Raw genomic sequence first — 15204 nt, 5'->3', positions numbered from 1 at the left:
TCTAGTGGGAGGTGTCCCTGCCTATGGTAGGTGGTTGGAACTGGATGATCTCTGAGGTCCCTTCCCACCTAAACCATTCAATGATTCAACGTTTAAAGCAACTGAACAAATAGAAGCCAACTCACCTCATCTTTCCATTGCAACTGTGAGTTTTAACCAAGACAGGGAAAAGTCTTTGCCTTAGCTCACTGCAAGAGCTCTTCCCAGGTAAATGGGCAGCATAAAAGACCAACACCCCCCCACACACATGCATATATTTGAAGGAAGTCTCCTAACCCAAAGCCTCTTCCAGAATCTCAGCTGACTTCCACGATGCTGTCTGCCAGAGGAGGCAACTCACCGCCTCTTATCAAGGAAATTGGATGTCCAGACTGAGGTCTTTATCTGTTTTTTCATCCTTTTTTTTCTTTTTCCCCTCCTCCTAAGGCCCAAATTTCTTAAACCACGACTTTTATTAAACCCCAGCATGGCACAGATCACAGGCATAATTCTTTTGCCCCCCTCCCCCCCCCCTCCACCTCCCCACCACAAATCCATTCAAAGTGAGTGACATTTGCAGAGTGTATTTTCACGGCCCTCCATAATCCCTTCAGAATATTAAGACTGCATTACTTTGTCTTTGGTTACATTAACTTCAATTTTCCTTATGAGTAAGTATTTGGCTAAAAATTAATATAGTGAAGTTGAAAAGAATCTTATGATAGGAAAAAGACTAATTTCATCTCTGGCTGCTCAGATACCAGAGTACACTGGGGTTAATGTAATTAACTTACAATTTTAGCCTAGGTTGTGTACATACACTGAATCTCCCTGCTGGAAACAAGATTAGATTTTATTACACTATATATCCTGGTTATCTTCACCATGCCTCCAATATTACTTCCCTCAATGACTTCAAGGCTCTCTGCTGCAATGAAAATGCAGAACCATCTGGTATTGAGCCCATGCAGTTTATTTAAGGATTTAATTAAATGCTCTAAATGGAGAGCTTCTTTGAATTAACATTTTAAATGTGACTTATTGCAGGTTTAATATTGTCTTAATGCCAACCTGGGAAACTCCATAGCCAAGTTGTTGACGTTTAAATTGAATTCATTTGGGTGGCTCCAGGGGGACTCATTAATTAATCTAAACAACTAATGGGGATTGGTTCTGACTTTTGATGAAGATTATTTACAGAGACAATTTGCAGTGAATAAAGAGTCACAGTAGGCAAATGTTTAATTGAATTTGAAAAAAAAAAAAGGACATCTCATTGTGTTCAATATCAAGGATGCATCTTGCAAGTAAGCTTTGAAATACCAAGAAAGGGACGATTGCTTGAAGCTTCCTAACTGCACACTAATAACAAAGAGAATGAGTAATTACATTTGCCTGTGTAATTCACAGCTTGAAAGGGGACAACAGGTCTGTCTGCCTGAGCAGTACACAGAGAAAGACTCCAACAGGGAATATTCTGTGTTTTGAAGACCAAGCTGCCCCACTCGTTTAAACTCAAGTAGCAAAAAATGGCAGAGAATCAACCAGGTTGGAAGAGAGCTCCAAGCTCAGCCAGTCCAACCTATCACCCAGACCTGTCCAATCAACTAGACCATGGCACTAAGTGCCTCAGCCAGGCTTTGCTTCAACACCTCCAGGCACAGCAACTCCACCACCTTCCAGGGCAGCCCATTCCAATGCCAATCACTCTCTCTGGCAACAACTTCCTCCTAACATCCAGACTAGACCTCCCCTGGCACAACTTGAGACTGTGTCCCCTTGTTCTGTTGCTGCTTGCCTGGCAGAAGAGACCAACCCCACCTGGCTACAGCCTCCCTTCAGGTAGTTGTAGACAGCAATGAGGTCACCCCTGAGCTTCCCCTTCTGCAGGCTGCACATCCCCAGCTCCCTCAGGCTCTCCTCATAGGATCTGTGTTCCAGCCCTCTCACCAGCTTCATCACCCTTCTTTCATCAGCTGGAACAACAGAGCCAACTCCTCTCACTTACACTTGCAAAAAACCCAGAACTGCAATGAGCTCCTCAGAGCTGCTTTAATCTACAACTTAACATATGACATCCAGTCTTCTTTTACTCATTGATTGTATCAACTTTGGAATCAAGATATTTGCACCTCTAAGTGCACCGGGAGCCCTGCAAACACTAACATCTCATTATGTGGTTAGCTTCCAGCAAAGCCACAGAAGCAAAACAAGTGTCTGCACCCCTCCGTGTCCACACTCATTAAAGCAAATCATCTTGCAGCAGTTTTCCACTGTTATTATCATTATCCCATCTAATCTTGAAGTTTCCAGTAACACCAGAGGCTGCCACCAAAGCAAGAAAACATCCTGTACTAAACGCTCTGCACATGCACGTTCCCAGAGAAACACAGCTCCTGCCCTGCAACCCCAGCTCCTGAGGGCACAAACACCTCCAAATATCTGTGATTTCAAGGCTGAATTCTTGAGGAGCAGTTGTGTTTAACACAAAGCACTCATGTTAATGGTGAGCATTCCAAGAAAGCCCAGCAGACCAATGAGAGAGACAGATAAATCACAGGGTCAAGACAACAGCAGCAGGTTGGAACTCTTTTGCCTGTTGCATACTCTCCTGTGCCATTTCTGCTTTTGGTTTTTATGAATGGTCCTTCAGATACTGCACATTTAAGATTTAAAAGCACAGCATTGAAGGGCAAGAGAGGTGAAGGACAAGCAAAAGGAACAACACAGAGAAGAAAATAAATGAAATAAAGTGCTACACTTTTACAGTGTGGCCATTAACCACACAGAGAAGCTTGATGGAACAGTATCCAGCATCTGAAGTGCTTAGACATTCACATCAACTGCCAGAGATGCCCAGCAGGGCCTGGAGCAGCACACACCAACTCTACTCTTCACTGCAATGTGACTGCTTCTCCCTCAGAGAGGTACCAGTTACTTGGGAAACACATCTCTTGGTCTTCCTTAGTCCAGACAAAGAGCTCAGCCATGGTCTCTCAGGGAGCCTCAGTCACACAGAACAGGTCCTGTCTCACAGCAGGCACCACGAAGTCTTTAGCAGGCAGTGGCCATCCAATGCTACTGGTTTTATTTCCCACACAGATCAACCCAAACATTTGCTGTCTTGAACTCCAGCGTGCTGTGTCCCGCTCTAAGGATGCACATCAGCAAGTGCACTGCTTTTCTCTGCCACTGAGCAGTCCTGCTCCACACTGCCATTGCCCAGATGGCTAATCCATTTCTGAGGACTGTTATCAGAGGGTGCTAACATGACAAAACCACTGTGAGCATCCTTTACCTCATGCCAAAGACAAGGTTGAAGCCAGGCTGGGCTCATGAGTAGGACTGTGGACATACAAGGGTTGTAGAACCATAGAAAAGAGATGTTTTGATTGGGAAAAACAAAAACCACCAAAAAGCACAACCCAATTGAAGACAATCAAGTCCAAACCTTCTCTAACTCTACTGAGTCTGGTGCTAAATCATGGCCCTTAGCACCACATCTCTGCCTCTTTTAAACAGCTTAAAGGATGGGGATTCAGCCACCTCCCTGGGGAGCCTGTTCCTGGTTGTAGCAGCCTGGTTGCATGAGACAAAGCCATCCCCACATACCCCTGTCTGTGCTGCATGAGCTGAGCCAGAGCCCAGGGTTGAGCTCTCTTCTCTCTACATCAGATTTGCATTTTATTTTCAATAATATCACAACTTGTCTTGTCTAAATCAAAGAGGTTCCAAACTTCTTTTCTTTCAAAGACTGGACACATCCTGCATGCTAATTTAGGAAGCAATTGAGGGGGAGGGCACATGAAGAAAATGCACATAGCCATTAAGCCAGGGAGACTAAAGCATCCTGCCTCCATCAACACTGCTGGATACCATCTAGAGCATCGCCAGCTGCTCTCAGATACCTATAGTGGAGCTCTTTTATGCAAACACCTCCAGGAAGGGCTTTTGTGGATCTGACAGAAAGAGTGGTTAAAAATTAGGCATTCGGTGGGTATCCAGTGGAGAGACATTGTACAGCACATCTGACGAGGGGAGTCGCATTCGGGAAGGAAAGTCTGAATTGTCTGAGGAGGAAAGGCTGCTCAGGCAGGCGGAACGGACCCCGGCGGCAGATCAAGCTGTGCTGCGAGTATCGCTCAGATCATCCCTCCCCATCTGCCCAGGCATCCCAGCTCCCAGGAATGCAGGCTCACACCCAGAAGACAATCACATCCCAAAAGAGGCAACTGAGGTGGACACTCACTGGAAAGGGGTGGATGGAGGGATTATGGCATTTCCCCTGTCAGCTCTCAAAATTTCCTACCCAACTGCTTCAGCCTTTTGTTTTTTAATCACCAACTCCCTCAGGGCTCTCTCAAGGTGGTGGTAGCTGCTTAATGGATTTTATTTTCCCCGGGATGGCTTGTTCTCAGTGTGAAAAATATCAGTTATTTTGGGAAACCTGAAATCAAGTGGGTGAGTGAAGGAATAATTCATGAGAACACCACTGGGAGGAAGGTCACCTCCTTCACCCTGATGGGATGCCAATAGCTCAGTCATTGTTTCAATCTTAAAGTGAGGAGGTAGAAGTTTCTGCCCCCCTGAACCTGGATGAGGCATTAGGAGTGGAAATTACAGGGAAAAGCACGGCTGGTCCATCACCAGAGAAGTGTGGGGAGCTCTGGCAACACTTGAGGCTCCTTCCAGCCCCGTGTGCTTAAGCCTTAGTAAAAATCAAGCCCTCATTGCAACATCCCTTATGTTGGAGTATCCACATGAGTATAAAGCTGGTTCTTGATTAGTCTGCAGGACTGAGACCTGCTTTAAATGCCTAACCCCTCTTTCCACAGAAGGCACCCTCTGATTTTATCCCTGAGAAGAAAAACAAATGAGGTTTTCTCATGCTTGATGAGACAGAAAAGTATGGCTTAAAGAAACTTTTGTCTTGTAAAGCATGTTTTAGATGTAATGCTACTTTTCCACTTGGAGCAACCAATGCCATGCATTACAGCAGCTTGTTCAACACAAGATGCTAAGCTGACATGGGACAGACTCAAGAGGTTTATTATACAACTTCTCTTTCCAAGGCCTTTAAGAAAACAGGCCTTCAGCTGCAGTGATCCACTTTTCCCATGGACAAATCCACACTAGTAGCCATGAAACCATCTTTTCTGGCTTGCAGCACTGACAAAATCTAAGGGCTTTGCTCAATCCATGACAGCAGAGAAATCACCTACTTGTTGGCAACTGCTGGCTGTGGAGGGGTCACTGGAATTAGCTGACCATTGCCTGAGCAAAAGTGGTTTGGGGATTTGAGTTGTTTTAACTGAGATGCTGGAGCTTCCTGATACTCACTGAGTTTTCTTTTGCTCCACCTTGTTGCTGTAGTGAATACCAGATGCTCTGGCTGTGTTGCTATTGCCTAGGGACAGCTTCAGATAATTCTTCCGAGTTTTCTACTTCATCCATCACCAAACCAATAGATCTTATTCAAACTCCCCTCAACACAAGAAGCACATGGACCTGATGGAGAGGGTTGAGAGGAAGACCACAGAAATGATCAGAGGGTGGAGCACCTCTCCAATGAAGACAGGCTGAGAGAGTTGGGGCTGTTCAGCCCAAAACACAGAGAGCTCTGAGATGACCTTTTAACAGCCTTCCAGTACCTGATGTGGGCTACAAGAGAGCTGCAGAGCAACTGTTTGCAGAGGCATGCAGCATCAGGACAAGGAGCAATGACTAAGTTAGAGCAGGGTGGACATTAGGAAGTTCTTTACTACGAGGGTGGTGAGACACTGGAACAGATTGCCTGGAGAGACACTGGAACAGATTGCCTGGAGAGACAGTGGAGGGCCCATCTCTGGAGACATCCAAGGTCAGGATTGATGGGGCTCCAAGCAACCAGATCTAGTTGAGGATGTCCTTGCTCATTACAGGGGTGTTGGATTAGATGACCTTTGAAGGTTCCTTCCAACCCAAACCAGCCTGTGATTCTGTAATTCTATATTTCACACTTGCACACATGTGAACTTCTTGAAAACCTTAAAACCTCCCCTAGTGCTGCTATGAAAACCCTTCTGTGCAGCCTTTTTCAACCTGAAGACTGGCCAAACACAAACACATGAGTGGAAACCAGCACTGACAGGACACCTAAAGGGCCTTTGAGAGAATCAGAGCTGGTTAAAACCAGCAAACTAAATATGGAAATGAGGTGAAAGAAACTGGCACAAGAGGATGCATTTTTGTTCTCATTTACACTCCCCTGCTATAAATAAGGTTGATCCAAAGAGGGGTTAAAAAAAAACAACCCAAAACCACCAAAACCAAATACAACCAAGAAGATGTTAGATGGCAAAGCCATCACCTTTGTTATTGTAGGGATTAAAATGCAGCTTTCCACATGAAAATGAAATATAAATAGTAAACCCAGCACAGGTAAGCAAATATTTGCAAGGGAGGAGTTTGCTTGGTTTTAAAACACTCCTTTACTCTGGACAAAATCCACAGGCCACACAGTGTCACACAACATCACTTCTTTGTTGCCTTTAAGAGGAGCAACATGGAGATTACCAAAGGAGATCTGGGGAAGTGCAGGAGAAGCTCAGGAGCACAGGCAAGACTTACACTCTCAGAGGCAGATGAACTCAGAGCAGGATTGGGTTAGACTGGACATTCTCTACAATGAGAGTGGTTGAGCACTGGAACAGGTTGCCCAGAGCACTGGTTGAGCCCCCATCCTTGGAGATACTCAAGGTGAAGCTTAACAGGGCTCTGGGTGACCTGATCTAGTTGAGCATGTCCCTGTTCATTGCAGGGGGTTAGACTAGATGGCCTTCAGAGGTCCCTTCCAACACAGTTTATGCCTCTGACCATTTTTGTACCTTGCATCAAACAGCTACTCAAGAGGATGATCCCTGTTGTGGGTTCAGTTGAATCTGCTGCTGACATTCAATGCCACACTGCCTTCAGCATCTTAAGGAGGCCTACAAGAAAGCTGGGAAGGGACTTTTTAGGATGTCAGGTAACGACAGAACTATGGATAATGGAGCAAAGCTAGAAATGGGTAGGTTCAGACTGGCTGTTAGCAAGAAGTTCTTCACCATGAGAGTGGTAAGACCCTGGAATGGGTGATCAAAGCCCTGTCCCTGGAGGTGTTTAAGGCCAGGCAGGATGAGGCTCTAGACAGTCTGATCTAGTGTGAGGTGTCCCTGGCCCACAGCAGGGGGTTGGAATTAGATGATCCTCGTGGTCCCTTCCAATCCCAATTCTATGAATCATGCCAGCTTCAAAATGAAAGTGCTGGCTGGAGCAAAGTATTGAGGAGCTGGAAAGTTCAGATTGCAAGCTGAGAGGCTTCCTGTTCTGGTCCCTGTTTTTGGTGTCTGCATTTGGTGTGTTGGTGTTTTCGGCTGTGTGGGCTGTGGGTCAGGGGATGTGAGGGTCTCCGATTGCTGCTGTTGCTTATGCATTTTGCTCCTCCCTTTCAGCAAACAGGTTAAGGTAATTGTGCATCTTGTCAACTTACTATGTTTCTTAACTCAACCCAGAGATCTTTTTGTGTTACTTTTCCCTCCTGTCTTGTGTGGGTGTAGGGGAAATGCATTAACCTGGGACAACCCTGAGACAAGAGTTTCAAGTGAAACTGAGCCTGGATTTCACAAGTGGGATTAGCATCAGAAACATCACCTCCAGTGTTAAGAAGCAGGATTTAGTTTTGGATTAAAAAAAGGCTAAAAGACTGACCTGTCTGTCACCAAGATCTTGATTGTCTTTGGTATTAAACTCACAGGGAGAAGCTTCCATGTCCTAGAAGGAAAAAAAAAAGGGAGGAAAAAAAGGAACTGAATTTTTCTTATTCCCAAATTTTATACCCATTTTGTTCCAAGACCACTTACACTACACAGCCCACAGAAAAAACAGCTTCAACTTTGTGCTCAACACTTCTGGCAGCTCAGGTGCAAGAGAGACTCAGAAATAAAGGTTTCCAGTTTCTCAGCACTGATGTGGACACCTGGCAAAAGACAGCCAGTCACTTCTAGGGGACAAACTGCTTGGAAACACACTGGAAAAGTCTGTTGAGAAGAACCAAACAAGCCCTTCATAACCACAAACCAGGAACACAAAAATCTTTTCTCTCATAAAGACTGGGATATTTGAGGTATTTGCCACTTCCTGCAGCAGGAATTTGACAAATTGTTCTCTGAAAACTTTTAAAATATGTTTGTTTTTAAATCAAAACTTCAGCAGCCAATAACAGCTAAGGACACCCTGCAGCCTATTCCACCAAAAAGCTGCCCCCGCACCCTATCCTATTGCCCCTGTTGGTGCCAATATCTCTTTATTAGAGACATACAAACAGCAAAAGATGCTTTGTTGAAGCTTCTAGGAGGTGATAACAGATGCAACAGTGGAGACCAGAGCTGCAAAAAGACCTGTCCCATTTCTGCTAGAAAATCATAGAGTGGTTTGGGTTGGAAGCAACCTTAACAACCATCTAAATGCCAGCCCACTCCTTACTGGGTACAGAAGGAGGCTGGATAAAAAGAAGCATGGCCAGCAGGTCAAGGGAGGTCAATCTACCACTCTGCTCTTGTGAGACCCCACTTAGAGTATTGCATCCAGCTCTGGAGCCCCCAACAGAAGGACAGGGATCTGCTGGAGAGGGACCAGAGGAGGGCAACAAAGATGATAAAGGAGGCTGGAGCACCTCTCCTGTGATGTCAGGTTGAGGGAGTTTGGTCTGTTCAGCTGGAGAAGTGAAGGCCCTGGGATACATTATAGTGGCCTTCCAGTACTTGAAAGGGGCTACAGGGAAGCTGGAGAGGGACTTTTTGTAAGGGCCTGCAATTAAAGGACAAATGGTGGTGGGTTTAAGATAGAGCAGAGTAGATTCAGATTAGACATTAGGAAGAAGTTCTTTACTAATGAGTGTAGTGAGACACTGCCAAGAAAGTTGGGGCTCTTCAGCCTGGAGAAGTGAAGGCTTCAAGGAGACCTTGTAGTAGCCTTCCAGTATCTGAAGGGGGCTACAGGAGGGCTGGACAGGGACTGTTTTCAAGGTCTTGTAATGACAGGATGAGGGGCAATGGGTTTAAACTGGTAGATGGGAGACTTAAACTGGATGTTAGGAAGAAGATCTTTACAGTGAGGGTGGTGAAACACTGGCACAGGTTGCCCAGGGTGGTTGTGGATCACAGAATCACCAAATGTGAACTTTGATCATATTCTGTGATCTACAACTCCCCTGGAGATGTTCAAGGCCAGGTTGGATGAGGCCTTGAGTGACCTGTTCTAGTCGGAGGTGACCCTGGCTATGGCAGGGGGTTCAAATTAGATGATCTTTGAGGTCCTTTCCAATATAATCCATTCCTTGATTTTATGCTGTGGATGCCTCATTCCTGGAAATGTCTGGATGAGGCTTTGAGTAACCTTAGGGGAAGGTGTCTCTGCCCATGGCAGGAGGCTTGGAACTAGATGATCTTTAAAGTCCCTTCCAACTCAAGCCATTCTATGACTTCAGCATGACCTGAAGCTTTGAGGGCAAGCCAACAGGTGAGGAAAAGGCATGGAGAACAGAGTCTGCTGCAGCAGTAATCTCTCTCTGTGAATTGTTCTCCCAGAGCAAAGCCAGCACAGTGCTGAAAAACACAGAGTTTCACACTGCTACCTAGAGCATGAAATAAGGCCCCCGTTGAGGGCTGCAGGCTCATAAAGCGTAACAGAAAGTCATGAATGAGATTGCCAAAGGTACCCAAATGCTTTCCAGTAAGGCTGAGCTCCTAAGTTATTGAGGCACTTTAGAAAACCCTCTCCACATTTCGTGGGAGTAAATCCACAAGAGCTCAGTATCTCCACCAGTCCTGGAGAGCACTGTGGTTACAGAACATACACCCTAGCGAAACAGCAGCTGGTAAATTATGGTGTGATTGCTGATGCCTGGGGACAACCTCGGGAGAGTGGCCAGGCTCTCCTCACTTCATTCTTCAGTTTGCCTCTGAAAAGATCAACAAACTGCTCCAGAGTCATTTTAACTTCCTCAGAATTTGTGCAATATATTTGGTGGATGTGATCCTCAGGCAGAGGAAAGAAAACGACTGAGAGAACATGAGGAAGCCTTTCAGAAATTAAAGATACCCTAAACCAATCCTGTTTCTATAGTGTCTATGGATACTCCTCCACTGTGTATGGACACCTATTTTGTAGGCAAGGCATTTGGATCAACGCTGGTAGAAGGACCTCACACAGAGTCAACATTTGTGCAGAGGACTTCCCCTTGACCTCCCAGCAAACAAAGTTCAATACGACAGAAGATATCCTGACTATAAAGCACCAACGGTTATCTGACAGCAAGAGAATCATTACGTGCCAAGTAAGACACCTTAAATACCTAAAATCATAGAAGCAACCAGGTTGGAAGAGACCTCCAGCATCATCCACTTCAACCTATGCCCCAGCCCTATCCAGTCATCTAGATCATGGCACTAAATGCCTTGTCCAGTCTTTTCTTGAGCACCGCCAGGGACAGTGCCTCCACCACCTCCCTGGGCAGCCCATTCCAATGCCAATCACTCTCTCTGCCCACAGCTTCCTCCTAACATCCAGCCTAGACCTCCCCTGCCACAACTTGAGACTGTGTCCCCTTGTTTTGTTGCTGGTTGCCTGGGAGAAGAGACCAACCCCCACTTGGCTACAGCCTCCCTTCAGGTAGTTGTAGGCAGCAATGAGGTCACCCCTGAGCATCCTCTTCTCCAAGCTAAACAACACAGAAGCAGCAAGAAGTCTGCCTAGAGAAGGCACCAAGGAGACCCTATATTAGTGCCTAAGTATTTGCAGTGGCCTACAGGAAAGCTGGGAGGGACTGTTTCTAAGGGCATGTAGCACTAGGACAAGGGGCAAAGGTTTTAAACTAGAGCAGGGTAGATTTATGATGGGAATTAGGAGGAATTTCTTCACAATGAGGGTAGTGTAATACGGGAACAGGTTGCCTAGAGAGGTAGGTGATGGAGGCCTTGTGGCTGGAGACACTCAAGGTCAAACTTGATGGGGCCCTGAGCAATTCAAATTACTTAAAGATGTCCCTGCTTACTGCAGGGTCCCTTTTAACACAATGCATTCTGTGATTCCATGAACTCTAGATGCCAGGATCTAAGAGATGAGGCTGGCTCAGCTCTGCCTTGGCCAAAAGCTGAGAACTGCAGAGCAGAAGATCCACACACAAAACCTGGTAAAATCAGGTCTGTGATTATATTGGTTAGTAACTGAATTACCACCCACTCCCTTTTCAGCCTTCTGTGCAGCAGATTAAGGGAAAAGGGAACATGCAAAGTGGAAAGTCAGCACCATTTGTTTCCAGAGAAGACAGCTGAAAGAAGGGAAGGCAGAATGAGAAAGCTGCAGCTCTGAGACACAAAGCACACCAAGACAAATGCCCATTACTCAGCACAACCTTCTACTACTTTCTTAACAACACACATCACTTGGATTCATTTTCTGAAGGGAAAGAGACAGCCTCAACAGCAGCCTGATGGGCTCAGCAACTTGCTTCACAGTTACTCACTGAACTACCTTGATTTAATTATTCAAGAAGGATCTCACTGCCACTGATAACTACTTAATTAAAAACACAACTTTAAGGCAATGAGAGAGTCACATTATATTGCATTTGAAACAGATTTCTTGCTGAAAACATGGCACAGTTCATTTTGGCCAGCTTAATGTGCCAATATATTCAGTCCCCAGGATTTTAAGAGTGGCTTGAGCAGCAGTGAACATCCAAGGGCTGCAAACACTCACAAGCACGTTCCCATTCAGAGCAATTCCAATACAGCCAACCTAACAAAAGCCTTGTTGCAACACTAGTCCAGAGTGCAGGCAAGCACTGCACTTGGGGAAAGAAGCTGAAAGGTCAGGACAAAGTACTACAGAATCACAGAACGTTAGGAGTTGGAAGGGACCTCTGGAATCATCCAGTCCAACCCCCCTGCCAAAGCAAGAGCACCTAGAGCAGGTCACACAGGAAGGCATCCAGGCAGGTTTGGAATGTCTCCAGAGAAGGAAACTCCAAAACCCCTCTGGGCAGCCTGTTCCAGTGCTGTCCACCCTCGCAGTGAAAAAGTTTTCCCTTGTGTTCACATGGAACCTCCTCTGCTTTGCTGCCTATTGTCCTATTGTTGCACCTGACTGAAAAGAGCCTAGGTCCATCCTCCCAAGGATCACTCTTCACATGCTTATAAACATGAATGAGGACACCCTTCTCCAAGCCTTTCCTCAGAATGAAGATGTTCCACTCCTTTCATCACCTCTGTGGCCCTGCACTGGACTTTCAGACCATTCCCTGCTCTTAGTCCTGCTCCCCATTTCCCTGAGCATAGCTACACCTTTCCTGTAAGGGGCAGCTATAAGGCCTCCCTTAATTCCATTAGACTCTTTCAAGCAGTTCCCTGCTCTTGGTCCTGCTTCCCTTTCCCTAGGTGTGGCTACACCTTTCCTGTAGGAGGCAGCACTAAGGTCTCCCTTAACTCCATCTGTAGGTACACATACAGATGCAATGGAGGCACAGGCTCGACTGCAGCTCAAATAGGAGAAACTTATGACTGTTCTGGAAAAACATCCTTGTCCCTGACAACTCTTCAGTACCACCTTCAGCTCACAGCAGCACAAAGGCATGAACACCAAATATCCAGACTGTCCAGTTCCCGTGCCTGAACCTGTCCTGACAGTCTGTGGCATCTTCCCTACCAGGATCTTCTCCCTGCGTGCACAGGAGGTTATCCAGCCCTTTCCTCCACGTCCCCTGCTGTCAGCATGGTGGAAGCAGCTCAGATGGTCCAAGTTGGCAATGTCTGGCTGAAGGCAGCCACCTGGAAGCAATTCTCATTTTTTAAGGGCTCTTTTCATGGGGATCAAGTACAGGCTTCATTTGATCCTTGCAAGAGTCTAAAGAAATCTTTGATAACTTGGGTTTTTTTTTCCCCCAACTTCTGACAAAAAGGGTTGTGAATTAATTGGCTCAACTGCTGCTGTGATAGGGATGGAACTAACCTTTGGGGGAAAGAGCTGATAGCTGCCTGTGGGGAGCGAGTGCAGGCAGGGGGAACTGCAGACACCGGCGTGACTCACGCAGCGCTTTGAGAGCACAAGGCTAGATTTAGACTGTGCCAAGTGATGTGGGAGAGCCTCCCCAACTACTAGCATGCCATTTCCTATTCAGCTATTTAAACACTTCCCCTTCCCCTTAACTAGGAGGTGCTGGCTCCTTTGGTTTTAGTACATTTCCAGTACAACTGAAACCATCTATGTATTTCCATATGGGGAAAAAAAAAAATTAAGTGACTGCCTTCTTGAATATTATCTTGGTTTATTGTGTGCCCTCTCTCCCCTTCTCTTCCTGGAGAGACCAACCATCACATGAAAATGCTTTTCATCATCTGCAAAATTTGATGCCCAAAATAGCCCCACGGTTGCCCTAGCAACTAGCATTTATTCCCCCTCCCCTCCCCCCCCTCCCCAGCATCCCCCCCTTTGCATATTGCTGCATATTTCTATCATCTCTTTCCAGGCACAGTTCATAAACACGGCTGCATAATAAAGAATGTTATCACCAATGACTTACAGCCCAGCTGCTGCAAATAAGATATGAAGTGGCAGGGAAATACAATTTCATGCAGCTAGGACAACAGATTGATTGGGTGCCCTTCAAATTTGATGCCACTTCTTTAAGTCTGTCCAAATTTAAAAAAAAAAAAAAGTTAGTTTCCCCACCTCCTCATCTTTCCATGGTGGCAACAGACAATAGAAATGGCAGATAATTCACTAGGACACTCATTATGTCTGCAGCAACCTTGCCCCTGAGAGATTGACAATTTAAAGCAATGTGCTGCTTTTACCTGCCACCTCCTCTACTTTTTCCCCCCTCCTCCCCATCTACTTTTCTTCAAAAGTCTTACTCCTCCAGTTTGGTTCATCTCTTTCACATTATTATCTCTGTTTGGATTGTTAGCCAGAAGGTTGTTCTAGGTAGAAGCAAGCAAAGCCCTGAACGTCATTACCACCAACTCCCACGTTCTACCCTTGTTTTGCTTAGTTTTGGTAGAACTCCTTGCCCCAGCACTTCCATCAAAGAACAACCCAGCAAGGGCTTCTAAAGTCTTCTTCCCCTGTCATTCCTGATGGGTTGGCTTTCAAGGACATGGAGATCTGCTTGGGAGGATGCTTTCGACATGCAGTGATCAGGCTGCGATCATGGAGTACCAAAGAGCAATACAGTGAGACAAGGACCAGCTGCCACCAGATGGGCTACAATGATGCACCCACAGTGCTCCTGATCACAAGGGAGAGAACTTGACTAGGTGCAGGCAGAGATAACACCTGTACAGTACTTCAGATCAGGGCTTCTCTCTCCTATCTGCCTCCTGTTCCTGTCCTCTGCCTCCCTTCTCCATAGCTAATAGTGGTTTGATGAATTCTCCTGCACCCTTGCGTGCTATTCTGAGCAAGCTTGTGATGCCTGTCTCTTGGAGACTGCTTCTTCCTGCCTGCCTCCCAACAGCCTGCCCTGTGGCACCCCATGTGGGCTGCTCCTTTGCATGGAAAGGATGCTTAGAGCAACGCTGGCAATGGAGGGGTCATTCCGTAACAGGGATCTTGGCAATGACCTCAAATACTACAACTGTTGTGGCAAGAGTAAGGTATAAGCTGTGCAATGTGCACAGAGGCTCCACTGCTTGGAAGTTTGTAATGAAGGACAATGTGGCTTATTTCCATTTAATAAAAAGAAGTGAGAAACCCAGCACATGTGTTGTGCACCTCTGGCTTCAAACAGCCTCTAGATTTAGTTAACACTAATCAACAAATATCAAACAAATCAACCAGAGAGGGAAAAAGTTCCTCCTTGCAGAAGCTGTTCTCTTAGCAGCAACAACTCCAAAGTTCTCCCAAAGGCTCCTGAATTAATTCGTATGCATCTGGAGACAAAAAGGTTTTCTTCTCTTCAGTGTCTCCAATGAAGACCCCTGAGGCCAGACACTGCAATTGCCAGGCTGGCCTGCAACCAGCTCTTCCTGCTGAAGAGCCTCAAGATAGGAGGATGGGTTGATCTGGTTATGTTCACTGTGTGACCTGCCTCTCAGTTCCTCTTTTCCCATCGCTACACTGCAATAATGAATCTGACCCAAGGTTTCAGTTACAGACAGCTCCAATTTGTGCAGTGAACTGGATCTGAATTCTGGCAGCTTGCACTCA

The 15204-nt window shown here is 46.0% G+C and overlaps 1 protein-coding gene across 13 annotated transcripts in view; it reads right to left on the bottom strand.

Moving 5' to 3' along the window:
- TNRC6C (trinucleotide repeat containing adaptor 6C) overlaps nt 1-15204 on the bottom strand; it is a 385157-nt gene that overhangs the window by 334458 nt on the left and 35495 nt on the right. For 12 of the 13 annotated variants that reach the window (XM_064150911.1, XM_064150915.1, XM_064150909.1 and 9 more), the window contains one exon: nt 7708-7770. The exons of the other annotated variant lie outside the window; for it this stretch is intronic. In XM_064150911.1, coding sequence (XP_064006981.1) covers nt 7708-7770 — 63 coding nt within the window. The remainder of the gene's footprint in view (nt 1-7707; nt 7771-15204) is intronic. 13 annotated transcript variants of the gene reach the window in all.

This window comes from Pogoniulus pusillus, chromosome 11, assembly GCF_015220805.1.
Source record: "Pogoniulus pusillus isolate bPogPus1 chromosome 11, bPogPus1.pri, whole genome shotgun sequence".
NCBI lineage: Eukaryota > Metazoa > Chordata > Aves > Piciformes > Lybiidae > Pogoniulus > Pogoniulus pusillus.
The sequence above is the reverse complement of the archived record's forward strand: the minus strand, read 5'-3'. Positions and strand labels throughout refer to the sequence as shown.